Raw genomic sequence first — 14,708 nt, forward strand, 5'->3', positions numbered from 1 at the left:
AAGCATGAATTTGAAAAATCATTCCTTACTACATTACTTTGCTTACCAGATACAGTATGTCTCTGACAAATTCTGCTAGTGACACTAGATTATGTAAAGTATTAACACATTGCCTAATCTGGGATTCAGTTGTTTTGCTCTGATCCTCACGTCATAATGAGCTCAACTCTATGAGAGTTTATTTTTAGAAGTTCTTAATATTTCAGTGGGTAATTGAACACAACAGGAACAAAATGATATAACATGAAACAAGCTGTACTCTGAATGAACGCTGAGCGGCGGTGAACAGTAGTTGGCCTACTTCAAAAGCCTCCCGGTGACGCGCAGTTTCTGGGTCTTTATTTGACGTTATATCCGGACAACTTTAAGCTAATGTTGTCCAGAATTCACAATGTTCAATTCATTACTATAAGCTTTAAGTTCATTAAATGTTTTGGTTCCTTATGCGATGCAAAACTGAGCAACTTGGAGAGTTTTGACAATTGTATTCTAGTCTTCGCCCACGTGAGGCTAACTATTAAGTTGCATATGCAAGGGGCTCTTTATTGTTAACCTAGCTTTAGCCATGCTCTCAACCTCCGCTTTCACTTGTCTTCAGCTATACGGCTTCCTTGCGACGGGGACCACAGCTACTAGCTAGCTTAGTAGCTTGCATGTTAAGTTTTTTTATATAGATATACAGTGTTAACGTTTTTGTATTTTGTTATTTGTGCTATAACTTTTGTTAGAACTTTCCTTTTAGTCAAATTCCGTATAAGGACGTCGATAAACAGGAACGGCCTATTGTTTGTTTTGACACGCACAAATAGCGATTAGCTTGTTTAGCCAGCTAACTTTGAGGAAACGTCTCATCGATTCATTTACTTCATGTTTACGTACTATTGACTTGGATGGTATACTTTAACTACGGGGACTCAAGAAGGCTCTTTAACCATTGGTAAACCCCCTCCCTTACATTGTAAACAAGCGGAGTTAGCGGTTGTTTTTTCATTTTCTTTTTTCTGTAGGTACATTTTTCTTGTCACAATGGCTTCCTCCTCTGGAAACGACGACGACCTCACTATTCCGAGAGCAGCAATCAACAAGATGATTAAAGAAACTCTCCCTAACGTACGAGTCGCCAACGACGCCAGGGAGCTTGTAGTTAACTGCTGCACAGAGTTTATACACCTCATTTCCTCAGAAGCCAATGAAATATGCAACAAATCCGACAAGAAGACTATATCTCCCGAGCATGTCATCAACGGTGAGCCCCGGCACATGTTTGCACGGTGGTAAATGTATTGGAGAGGGTGTGTGTCCTGATTTGGAAACACTGAAAGTCATTCTTACTCTTTAACCTCTTGTTTTTGCATTGCAGCCCTCGAGAGCCTTGGTTTCGGATCATACATAACAGAAGTGAAAGACGTTCTGCAAGAGTGTAAAACGGTTGCTCTGAAGAGGAGAAAGGCCAGCTCTCGACTGGAGAACCTGGGCATCCCAGAAGAAGAGCTCCTCAGACAACAACAGGAATTATTTGCTAAGGTATGATCCGTAGCAGTAAGTAACTAACAAACTTTGCATGTCCTATGCCTCCTACCCCTGTAGGATGTATAGGTAATTGCAATTGAAATTACTGGAGTAGTTCAAATTTGCAGGTGGAGATGCTGCCACTGTGCTTTAAAATTCTAACATAATTTGCAAAATGGGCACTTACATGTGAAAGGAAAAACTTTGACTTTTTATGGCAGCAGAATTGTAGTCTGAATACCTTTGATGCCAAACAGATTTGCTTTGCCGTGTGTGTGTGTGTGTGTGTGTGTGTGTGTGTGTGTGTGTGTGTGTGTGTGTGTGTGTGTGTGTGTGTGTGTGTGTGTGTGTGTGTGTGTGTGTGTGTGTGTGTGTGTGTGTGTGTGTGTGTGTGTGTGTGTGTGTGTGTGTGTGTGTGTGTGTGTGTGTTGTGTGTGTGTGTGTGTGTTGTGTGTGTTGTGTGTGTTGTGTGTGTTGTGTGTGTTGTGTGTGTTGTGTGTGTGTGTCTTGACAGTGTCGATGCAACACTCATGATGCTTTAGGCTTAATGGATCTGAATGGTTTAATTCAGCAGCTCTTCAACTCTTTATGTTATATAATTCATTTTTTTCCAATGCCTAATACATTATAGTATTGAGATAATGCATGTAAGGGGAAAATAACTATGACGTTTCACCTCTAAAAAGACATCAAACGTCACCATCTTGGTCATCTGTTTCGCCTTATAATTGTCTTGCCTTCTTATGTCTGTGAACTGTCTTTGTGCAGGCGCGGCAGCAGCAGGCCGAGCTCGCCCAGCAGGAGTGGTTGCAGATGCAGCAGGCCGCCCAGCAGGCACAGATGGCGGCAGCATCTGCCAGCGCAGCCCAACAGACCGGCTCCTCTCAGGATGAAGATGAGGAGGATGACATGTGATCCCAGGATATCACTCAACTTGTCCAGATTGCGTCCTGGGACAGTGCTGGCACACAAACCACCTAGTGCTGTCATTGGCAGAGACATTAGACGTGTTTGACTCCTTGAAAATGCACTTTTGGAATGAACAGTAAAGAGAGAGGTGGCAGGGGGTTTCACCACAGCCCCACATTCAGATACCAGAACCTGAAAATGATTTGAATTGAAAGGCTGTTAATGAAGTTTTTGATTAATCTAATTTTTCCTGTTTTTTAGTTTCCTCTCTTTAATAACATCTTGATATCACGTTGTACTTTGTAGATGTCTGGATGTGTTGTGAACACACTGAAGGCAGATGCTGCCTGGCACATGTCGGTGAATTTCGGTGATTATGCAGCAAGTCTGTGCTCCTTCAGGTGCTGCATCAGATGACTTGTGTATGGCATCCTTAGTTCTCACTCACATTCAGTGCTTTAGGAGAACTGCTCTTGAATGATTCTAGAGCATCCAATTCCTCCTCATTCGGTGTTTGATGGTCCTTTTTATTGTAAGGATTTTCTTTCCCCCTCCTCGGGATATTTGTTAAATGGTGGATTATTTGAAAGGTTGTGAATATTGAATTTGTTATGTCACATAAAAAATAAATGGACATTTTGTTTAATTTTAGCTTATTTGGATACTTTGTTCCATTTTTTTTTTGGTCATAGAACCACCCACAGTATTAGTGATTAGCTACACCTATGAGAAGCTGAATATTTTTGTTTAATAGAACCAAAGACATAGGACAGATAATAACCCAAAGTTTGTTTTTTAAAGGTGTAGGTGCTACTGTGATTTTCACTGCTGATTCCACATCAGTGTAGACAAAGTTGGGGATTATCAACCTGCAACTTTGATATCTAAGGTGACTTTGTTATTTCCCTTCGTCTTGGGTGCAGCATTAAAACATTTGCATCATGACTTTGGTCAATGCTCAGTGTAAAAACAAGTAACCTAGTTGTGATACGCATTCACTTGCCTATACTACAAACTGTATTCTTTAAGCAATAAAGGATTCATTTTTGTAGACAACTGTTGTGGTTTTTTTTTTAATTAGCTAAAGCTGTAATGTTTCCATGTCTTACCCACATACTCTGCACACATGCTGTTTGGTGTGAGCAGGTGGGCAATCTTCAGTGGACATGAGCATTAAAAATCTGGCTGTATTTGGGCTCTTTATCCTTTAAAGATTAATTGATAAGTAGTCGTTTGTATCTGCTTTGATTGCAGATGTTATTCAGTCGACTCTGCAATCATCTGCTTCTGGCCGAACATCAGTCCGGCTGGGTCTGGAACTGCTAAGCTATCTTGGAAGGAGAGGTTACTAGCACTTCACTTCCCGGAAGAGGTCTTTACCACCTCTTATTCCCTAACTAATCCTCTTTTAGGACACTTCAGGATATAATTCAGCCATACAGTGGTTGGAGGCTGTAGATTGTTAGACGTTACTTGGTGGAATGAACTCTTCAAATCAGCTTTTCATTCAGTTGGGGTGGAGCGCTTAGCTTCGTCCTGTAGTGGTTCTGCTGCTGATGCAGTTCATCAAGCTGTGGACAAATGTTAGCAGGAAGAAGCAACATATCATCTTTACAATGCTCTACATTCAGGAATTGTCTTTTAATAGGTCCAATTCCCATGTTCATTGGTCTTTCATATGAACGCAAAAATAATCATTAAAGAAATCATTGAGAATTCACTCGGGGTCATTCAAAGTACTTTAAATGTTATCTGTATCATCGTCTCCATCATCCATGTGTCGCTCGTTGTCATCATCTCCCTCTACCTGTTGCTACATTATGCAGGTGAGGATGGTTTCAGTCAGTCTTTGGGACAGTCCTCTCAAGCATGTGATACAACATCAAGCACAGGTGGCTACTATGGCTGTGACAACAGAGACCAAACCACTTCTCCATCATGTCAGTGAAGGGTAGTGATGGGATGATGCTACCTCAAGGAGTGTATTGACACACTACACAAACTGTGTCGGCACTGTATTGAAACTGTGTTGGTCACTCAATAGTGACCCCTTCAGGTGTTCTGAAATCATTGCAGGTAAATGAAATAAGAAGATGGACCAGGTAAAATGCGGCAAATCCAACATGAGCCTGCGAAACATTTAATCACCAGTCCTTTATTTAAGATATAATCTCATTATTGTATAACTTCATTCGCTCAATTTGTGAGTCAAGTTGTCCATGAGAAGAGTTCAAAATAGGCTTCAAACCTTGTTGATGTAAATGCTAAACTGAGTTGGTTTGTAAAATATAGCAAATTTGTATTAAAATTCAGAGTTCAACTTTTTATCTTATGTGTGGAAGTTTGTTAACGCATACAAAATAAAACAAATTACATATAGATTAATTTATGCATTTTTATTGAGGAACAACCGTTTTTGTAGGGTGTTTGCTCCAAGGCGATTTCTCCTCTTACACACCAGTTCCCCTGCCTTGGAAAAAACTCTTTCACAGGGTACAGATGAAGAGGGTGAACACAACATTTTCAGTGCAAGTTGATGAAGGTTTGGATAACAACAAAACTCCATCCAACAAACCCACAACATGTTGACACAGTTTGCTTTCTTATAAACACAATTTGGCGCCGTCACATTCAAGCGATGCCGTTCCTGTATCGGTCACGTGATTTTTTCTTAAAGTGATACACGCACCAATACGGGGTTTCACTCTTGGGCTCTCGACACAGAGCTGACGCACCAGTGTCGTTCGTCCCATCACTAGTGAAGGGGTCGTTGATTTTCTATCAGCTCTGCAGAGAGTGAGGCGAGTCCCTCTTTGTGATTCTGCCATCTGCGGAACTATTGTTAGGAATAAAGGAACAGGAAAAAGTTCCAAACATTTTAATTGTTCAGCAATGCCTTGTGGATGTAATTTATCCAATAAACATTTTTATTTATTGTTGCCCACCAGAAAAGAAAAGATTCAAAGTCTGTAGTTACTTAATTTCTAGCTTTAAATTCATCTGGGACTCAGAACTCCAAAGCTATCCAGGTACACTCTGTTGTCAAATGAACCTCCAGACGCAGTTGAACGCTTGAGACGTTGCAGCTTCTCACCCAAGGCCTTAAAGTCCCCCACAGGGAACAGACGGAAAGGCATCAGTAGTTGGGCTATTGTGCAGCTGCCAGTTAGGCGGAAGGACGGACCTCAGTTTCATATCCCCACACAGCCACCAGAGGTCCGCTCTCATGGAAGTCTGGTTCCGAAACCAAGATGCTGAGCAGTTACCTGCGTCCCGAGTGACAATAGATGGATTCTTGACAATTATGTGACATGAGTGTACCCACATTCTTACCTGTACCCCTGTGGATGAAACATATATAAATTACCCGTATAAGCCAACGCTGAGGGCAGTTGTCTCTTTTCTTAACTGCTGGGAACAACAAAGAGAGTTTTACATTGCTCTGTGTTAGGTACAAAAAATTCATTATGCAATTGTAATGCAATTGTAATGCTTCATTTCTAAATTTATATTCTGGCTTTAGCACATTCAATACAATTAGATTGGATATTTTGTCATGCTGTATACATTCTAACAAAATTCCAACTGATACACCGGCGATTCTTCAAAAATCTTGTATTGTATCTTGTTCTCATGCTGAATCATTGTTTGAGCGGACTTCATTCGAACTACAGTTAACCCTTTTTCTTCTGGAACTATTCTTAGCTGGAATAAATGGAGTAAATCCCTTCCCAGCAAGTTACAGGGACACAGAGTGGACAAGACAACTTGACAATCAGCACTTACCCCACTCCGTGTATCTGTTACTGTCAAGAGTTTTGATAAACGCTCAGGATGGCTCTTACCATTTCCTGATTTGACCCAAATAATTTCTTTGGATTCCTCAACTCCCGGAATGTCATCAGGATGGATTACAGTTCGTTTTGCACCTGTGTCGCATAGAAAAGTTACCTCCGTCCCGGAAACATTCAATGTAATCTCAGGCTTGATGTCATACAATAAGAGAAGTTCAATTCCCTCTAAGTTTAACACTTTTTCTGGCTTTACTGCTTCTATCCTGGTTACAGCTCCTGTTTTTTTTCTTATCTAGTCAGAACTGACTCTCAAACTCTTCCTCTATCTTACTGTTGCTCCTGCAGTCGCCCAATGCCCCCTCCTTCCACACAGCCGACATGTATCTCCTCCTGCTCTGTCTCTCCGTCACTGCTCCTGTTGTGATCTGTGTTTTTGCTTTCCCTCATCACCTAAATAGTTGCTTCTCTCCCCTCCAACAAAAAGTTTAGTCCTTTCTTCCTTTTCTTTTTGTTGTTAGAGTGCTCCTCTGCATGCCCTCTTTATTCCATTGCTGTGCAAACACATTAAGATGACTGTTTATTGTCATGTTACAAGTCACACAAAATTACTCTCTGCATTTGACCCATCTAGTTTGGCACCTGTTGAACACACATGCACAACCTTTCTGTTTAATTTAATATTTATCTGCAGGCTTCGAAACTGCTTATAGTATTAATATATTACGCTGATTTATTGCAGCTGACTTTAAATTTCTCTTTAAGAAAACTATTGTTTGATATCTGACTCACATGCATATTTCATTGCTGTGTTGGTTTTTAAAAATAAAAATTATATATATATATATACACTAATACTCTTTTGGTTCCCATTCTGTGAGATAAATGCTTTAGTCTCTGATGAATATGATGTCAGTTCCTAAGCTCATAAATTCATAAGTTTTAGGGAAGTTAGTCAATCAGAAGTAATGAAGCATTACTTAACCATAGCATTACTTAACATTAATATGTTAAATTCTCTATTTCCGGCTTATGTTTCTGATACACTTATGATTTTTTTTTTTTTCCAGAAGAGCTAATCTCAAATTTAGAAAATGTTTCAGTTTGGCTTGAAAATCATCTGCACCTGAAAGGTTTGACTGTCTGGTCTCAGACCTGCTTCAGGTGGAAATTATTTCATTTTTAATGCCTTGAACTTTGTCATTAAAGAATATTCTAACTTCATTACCCTTATATGTAGAAATGAGTTCTAAATGCAACCTGGAGGGTTTGCTAATCTGTTTACTGTAGCAAGCAAGACATGAGAGTTGTTACTGCAGTTTTTTTTTTTTTTTGATTTCAGAAAAATAACTCTTCATCTATGCAAAGTCACACGCTGAGTTAGACCAAACATTTCAAGTCCCCTGTTATGACTAAACAGTCAACAGCAGTGCACACAATTTAAAGAAATTACAGTAAAATCATCAATAAAATCATTCTGCGGTGAGACAAAGTATTTAAGATAATTTTATCTCCATTTTTAAATGACACATGCTCGAATTAAGGACAAAAATAAATGTTTTATCTTGTGAGTGGGTATATTGGCCCTGAATATGGCACAAAGACCCTCCCCACTCTCGTCTTGTTGTTTCATCGCTCAGTTAAACACATAAAATCAAGACTATGAGAGGCAAGTATCAAAAGCATTGTTAGACAGGAAAAAGTCAGAAAGCTGTTGGTATACAACTTTTCCTAGGACTTTGCCTAAGAATGGCAGGTTTGATATGGAAATGATAAAAATCTCAGCTTGTAAAACATCTTTTGCTCAGACAGTTTTTCCTGTGAAAGGAGTAAAGATTTGAAATGATCAGTTTGTTTGTCTGAGATCTTCTGAACTTTAACTCTGCTAAAACTTAATACACAAACTTGTACAAATGTCTAGCTCTAATCCTTGTTGTTCTTTTTTTTTTTAAACTAGATTTACTTTGTACATTACTTTTGTCTTCCCCTTCTCTAGGATTGGGCAATTTCACCAAATTTATTTTGTCATCTCTCTAAGTATTTAATATTATCTGTTTTTTCTGAAACATGATTTTAGCACTCCCACTTAGCTTTAAAACAGATATTTCCCATACTGTCCTCTTGCAGCTAATCAATTTTCGGTGGAGTTATTTATTACTGTAGTGTTCTCACACAGACTATGGACTAACCTTTTCTGACTGCATTTTTGTTTTCCTTGGTTAATCCCACCACAACATACAGTTACCAGTTAAAAGGCTTTTTTCCTTTGCCTCACCTTTTCTGACTGCTTCTTTTATGGGTTCATCCAGCACAATTTACACACAGTTACCAGTTAAAAAGATGACCTTTTCTGAACGCTATTAGGTTTCTATGGGTTAGTCCTATACACAGTTACCAGTTAAAAGGCTGACCTTTTCTGACTGCTTCTTTTATGGGTTAATCCAACACAACCTACACACGGTTACCAGTTAAAAGGCTAACTTTTTCTGACTGCTTCAATTGTGAGTGTTCCAACATAACTTATACACAGTTATCAGTTAAAAGGCTTCTTTACTAGGTTGCATTCCAAATAGTAATATTCTTAGGAAAATAGCAACGACTCAATCTATTTAAAGGCCTCCATTTTCTATCACTATAACTGGAGCACCATTTTATATCAATTTTCCCTAATAATAGCACTTTTTCCAACCAACAATAGTAATACAAAGGGTTCCTTACCATATGTAGTAAAGTGAGAGATGCAGGGCCCCACAAGCATCACGCTGGTCAGGAGGTGTACAGAGTACAAGTTGACTTTTATTAACTCATCCAAAGTAGCCTTTTAACAAAGGGAAAATGGTGTGTTACTCTTCCCATAGCACATAAAACATACCCCCTTCCAACCTGACAGAACAAATCCCAACAGACATATATACTCTGATAGGCCTCCTCTCCAGTTCAAACGAGCCTATCAGAGCAGATCTGGGGATAAGAGGACAGACATCATTAAATATGAAATCATACAGATCTTAATTTGTTTGTGCCAACAAATACAAATTAACTCCTGCAAAATAAAGAAAGAAAATATAGTGCATTCAAAACTAATCCACAAAATGTACAACATAAATAATCCAACTTAATTAACTGAAAATATTTCCACCCATTTTGTCCACCAATCACAACAATCCCCACCTCTTTCTGGTCTCCATAAAGGAAGACCTATAGAGGCGAGCTCCCTCTTTGGTGTTTTTGTCATGGGGGGCTCGCGAGATTTCGGTGCGGAAGGATAGTTTGGTGGAGTGCGGTAAATTCAAAAACAACACGAGAGGAAAAAAGTGAAATAAGGAGTGTTTAACATCATCACTAGAGTATAGAAGGTAGGTAGAAAAGTAACTTACGGAGAGTAGAGTGGGGGATATCGGCCGACGGCCTGTACAGGTCCGGTAGCGATATCCTAGCGCTACTTTTGGTAAGCGGGTGTAAAATGGAGGGGGATAGAGAGAGTTGTAACAATACGGAGATGAGTGAAGAGGAGTTTGAGATTGATAAAGAGGGTGGTGAGTGGGAGCAAGTAGGGAGAGGAGGAAGGGGTAAAGGGGAAAGTGGGAGAAAGAGAAAGAAAGAAGATAAAGATAGCGTTGAAGACACGGAGAGTGAGGGACAGGAAGATGAGGAAAGGAATAGGAAGAAGGGAAACCTTAATGTTGTAGTGAGATTTGAAGGTGAAGGGGGAGTTAAAAAAATGGATCCATTAAAAATTACAAAAATAATCAGAACACAAGTAGGGGAAGTCAAATACGCTAAAGTGTTAGGAGATGGAAACTTGCTAATCGGGTGCAACACAGATACACAAGTGGAAAAAGCTCGGAAAATGGTGAGTGTAGGAAAAATGAAAGTTACAAAAACGGTGAGAGTTGGAGAGCAGAGAAGTTTTGGATGTAAGGGAGTGATAACAGGGGTTCCCCTTGGAATCAGTATGAAAGTTGTAATAGAAAACATGAGAGTAAGAAATACAACAGTTAAAGATGTTAAAAGAATGACAAGAGGGCCTGAGAAAAAAGAATCAGAAACAGTGGTTATAGAGTTCGATGCAAAAACTATCCCAAAAGAAATTTATTTTGGATTTATGAAGTATAGTGTTAGAGAATTTGTCCCAAAACCAATGAGGTGCTTTAACTGTCAAGAGTACGGACATATTGCTAGCAGGTGCACAGGGAAAAGAAGGTGTGCAAGGTGTGGAGGGGATCATGAATATGGGAAATGTGGGACAGGTGTGAAACCAAAATGCTGTAACTGTGGAGGAGAACATAGTGTAGCATACTGGGGATGTGAGGTTATGAAGAAAGAGATAACAGTGCAGCGGATGAAAGTGAATGAGAAAATATCGTATGCTGAAGCTGCCAGGAGAGCGGGAAAGGAGGATGATAAGCAGAAGCATAGAGAGAAACAAGTGGTGACGGATGTTGGGCAAGAAATTGAAAAGAAAATGGTGGAGGAGAAAAAAAGATTGGTGACATTTGTAGCAGGGGTCATAAATGCGACTGCAGATGTTAAATCTAAAACCGAAAGAATACAAATCATAGTCAAAGCAGCAGTGCATCATCTGGGTATGAGAGGGATACGATGGGAAGAAGTGAGAGACGAGTTAAGTATTCAGGCCAGTCAAGATTCATCATGTATTGGATAGTATTAATAATAATGATAATCCTTCAATGGAATGCAAGAAGTCTAATTGCTAATGGTCAGGAATTTAAACAATTCATATATAGTCAGCAGGAAAAACCAGACATATTGTGCATACAGGAATCATGGTTAAAACCAAATTTAGAGTTTATTATCACAGGATACATGGCAGTCAGAAGGGACAGGGAAGAAGGGGTAGGAGGTGGGTGTGTCACGTTTGTTAAAGAGGGCATTCCTTACAGGGTTATCGATATAGGAGTTGAGATGGAGACTATTATAATAGAAATATGGATAGGGAAGAGAAAGTTGGCAATAATAAATTTTTATAACCCATGCAGGAAGTTGGATATAAAGAAACTGGAAGAAATGGGGGGCAAGAGCAATGGAAATACAGTGTGGTGTGGAGATTTTAATGCACATAATACATTGTGGGGGAGTGAGAAAAATGACAGTAATGGAGAAATAGTAGAAGAAATGTTAGATGGACAGAATCTGGTTTGTGTGAATGATGGAAGAGGGACAAGGATAGATGTAAATACTGGGAAGGAGTCGGCTATAGACCTGACAATAGTGACGAATGTATTAGCACCACTGTGTGACTGGAATGTGTATCAAAAAGGGACCATAGGAAGTGATCACTACCCTATATATAATAAAATAAATATAGAGACAGTACAGGACACGGAGAGAGTAGGGGGAAGATGGATCTTAGAAAAAGCGAATTGGATAGAGTTTACAAAGGAAAGTGAAAAAAATCTGGATCGGGTTAATGATAACGTGGAGGTGGAAATGATGGAGAGAGACATAAAGCAGGGGATTATATCAGCAGCAGACAGATGTATACCTAAAAGTTCAGGGAGAAAGAAAAACAAGTTAGTACCATGGTGGGATGAAAAATGTAAACAAGCAATAAAAAGTAGAAATAAAGCGTTTAAATTAGTTAAAAGGTACCATAACTTTCAACACATGATTCAATATAAGCAAGCACAAGCAATGGTAAGGAAAACAATAAGACAAGCAAAGAGGTCGTATTGGAGGAAATTTTGTGGATCGATTGGGAGCAAAACTAAGATAGGAGAAGTATGGGGAATGTTGAGGAAAATGGGTGGGGATAGGAAGGATTGGACTTATCCAGTCCTGAGTTCTGGAGAGGAAGTGGCTATAACTAATAAAGAAAAGGCGGAATTAATGGTTAAAACTTTTGTTGCGGTGCACAGTTCAAATAATTTAACTGAGGAGGGAAGAAATGGAAGGAAGAAAAAGAGAGACGAATACAGGGAGGTGTTAATAAGAAAAGAAAGTAGAGAAAACGAAATAGATGTACCATTTACAATTAGAGAAATGAAACGAGCAATAGAGAATACAAGAAGGAGTGCGCCAGGCAAAGATGGGATATGTTACACTATGATCAAACATTTAAGTGAGGGGGGATTAACAAAGATATTAACATTATTCAATAAAGTCTGGAAAGAGGGGAAAGTACCACGAAGTTGGAAGGAGGCAATAATAGTACCAATTAGGAAGCCGGGGAAAGATCATAGTAAGACAATAAATTACAGGCCCATAGCACTAACATCCCATATAGGTAAGATAATGGAAAGAATGATAAATGAAAGAATGATGTATTATATAGAAATAAGGGGATTGGTAACTAGACATCAGAGTGGGTTTAGAAGAGGTCGGAGCACTATTGATCCAGTAGTATGCATTGAAGATGATATAAGAAAAGCACAAGTAAATAGAGAAACAGTGGCAGCAGTGTTTTTTGATGTGGAAAAGGCATATGACATGTTGTGGAGAGAGGGATTGCTAATTAAAATGCATCGAATGGGAATTGAGGGAAACATGTTTAACTGGACTATGGATTTTTTAAATGAAAGAGTTATACAAGTTAAAATAGGGTCGGAGGTGTCAGAGAGCTATGTGGTAGAGAATGGCACACCGCAGGGGAGTGTGATAAGTCCAACGCTATTTACAATAATGATAAACGATATATTCGACAGTGTACCAGCAGGAATGGGAAGATCTTTGTTTGCAGATGATGGGGCGTTATGGAAGAGGGGAGGCAACATAGATCACATAGTTAAGAAACTACAGGAAGGGATAAATCAAGTGGAGAAATGGGGAGAAGAGTGGGGTTTTAAATTTTCAGTGGAGAAAAGTAAAGTAATGTTCTTCTCAAAAAAGAAAATTAGTGAAAATAAAAAGTTAAACTTGTACAGAAAGAACTTGGAGAGAGTAAGCAGCTTTCGATTCTTAGGAATGATAATGGATTCTAGATTAACATGGAGGGAGCATGTGAAGGGAATTGTAGAGAGAAGTAAGAAAGTATTGAATATTATGAGGTGTTTGGCTGGGTTAGAGTGGGGTGCTGATTTTACAGCATTAAAATATATATACATAGCATTAATAAGGTCTAGAATAGATTACGGTTGTGTGGGATATGGATCGGCAGCAAAATCAGTCCTCTCGCAAATAGATATAATTCAAGCCAGAGCATTAAGAACTTGTCTCGGAGCAATAAAAACAGCACCAATATGTTCACTACAGGTTGAAGCAGGAGAAATGCCACTAGGGCTCAGAAGAAAACAGCTAATAGCCAACTACTGGATAAATTTAAAAGGACACAAAGAAGAACATCCAGCAAAGACAGTTCTGGAGATGTGCTGGGAAAAGGGGAAGGAGGAAAAAACGAGTTTTGGGTGGGTCAGTGAGGGTTTAGCAGAACAACTAAAAATACAACATGTGGAATTCAGCCCAACAGTTCTTTGGACAACAATACCAAAATGGATGCTACAAGAAACAAATGTAGACTTAAACATGTGGAACATCAAGGAAAGAAATAAAACAGCAGATATAGTGCAGGAATTTTATAACTATGTGGAGGAAAAATATAGAGAATATGTGTATATATATACAGATGGGTCCAAAGAACAGGCAACAGGAGTAACAGCAGCAGCAATGGTGGTTCCCATTTATAATAAGACAATTTCAAAAAGAACATCAGATCATTTAAGTATATATGCAGTAGAATTATGTGCAATATTGATAGCAATTGAATGGATGGAGGGGGTGAGGGATAGGAGAATAGTTATATGTAGCGATTCATTTTCATCACTCTTAAGTATTAAAAGCGGAACAGCAAAAACACATCAGGAAATTTTATATGAAATACAGTTAAAAACATCCAGGTTAATGCAACAGGGGAGGGAAATAGTGTTCATGTGGGTACCAGCTCATGTAGGAATAAATGGAAATGAAAAAGCAGACAAAGCTGCTAAGGATGCAGTAAAGAAAGAGGTGGTGGAAATGAAAGTAAAATTATCAAAAACAGAAGGGAAAAGTTTAGTATGGAAAGAAATAAACAATCAGTGGAATCAATATTGGAAGAATCAGGAAAAAGGAAGACATTTATATAAATTACAAAGTATAGTAGGCGAGGCAGGGTGTTATGGACAGAACAGAACAGAACAAGTCATTATTAGTAGGATAAGAATAGGTCATTGTAAACTGAATAATACACTTAAGATAATGGGGAAACATCCAACTGGGCAGTGTAGCTGTGGGGAGAAAGAAACAGTGGAACATGTGTTGATAGCATGTCCCAGATATGGAAGGGAGAGGGAAATAATGAAGATAGGGCTGCAGAGGGCAGGAATAACAGAATATAATTTGAAAAACATAGTAGAATCTGCTAAGTCTAAGGAAGGGAGGAGAATAACAATAAGATTCTTGGTAAATACTGGAATAATTAAAAGAATATAGAAAAGAAGAAATAAGAAGGGAAAAAAAGAGAGAAATTTAGTCCAGTAGATGGCGGCATATGCAACACCAAGG

At 38.9% G+C, this 14,708-nt stretch overlaps 1 protein-coding gene across 1 annotated transcript; it reads left to right on the forward strand.

The window, feature by feature from the left end:
• Window positions 1–329: 329 nt before the first annotated feature.
• dr1 (down-regulator of transcription 1) lies at window positions 330–3,474 on the forward strand. Its single transcript, XM_072390179.1, has 4 exons — window positions 330–937; window positions 1,008–1,246; window positions 1,361–1,524; window positions 2,278–3,474. Exons 1-4 carry the CDS (start codon window positions 891–893, stop codon window positions 2,422–2,424), a joined length of 597 nt encoding a protein of 198 aa, XP_072246280.1. The 5' UTR covers window positions 330–890; the 3' UTR covers window positions 2,425–3,474.
• The last annotated feature ends 11,234 nt before the right edge of the window (window positions 3,475–14,708 follow it).

Source organism: Leuresthes tenuis, unplaced genomic scaffold, assembly GCF_036924035.1.
Source record: "Leuresthes tenuis unplaced genomic scaffold, fLeuTen1.0.hap1 SCAF_7, whole genome shotgun sequence".
In the NCBI taxonomy this organism is placed as follows: domain Eukaryota; kingdom Metazoa; phylum Chordata; class Actinopteri; order Atheriniformes; family Atherinopsidae; genus Leuresthes; species Leuresthes tenuis.

What these genes read in the sequence shown, in the direction of transcription:
- dr1 (XM_072390179.1), top strand. Translation starts at nt 891, where the DNA reads ATGGTATACTTTAACTACGGGGACTCAAGAAGGCTCTTTAACCATTG. An exon ending in AGAAGGCTCTTTAACCATTG is followed by an intron (nt 938 to 1,007) that starts GTAAACCCCCTC and finishes TTTTTTCTGTAG; the next exon opens with GTACATTTTTCTTGTCACAA. An exon ending in TCCCGAGCATGTCATCAACG is followed by an intron (nt 1,247 to 1,360) that starts GTGAGCCCCGGC and finishes TTTGCATTGCAG; the next exon opens with CCCTCGAGAGCCTTGGTTTC.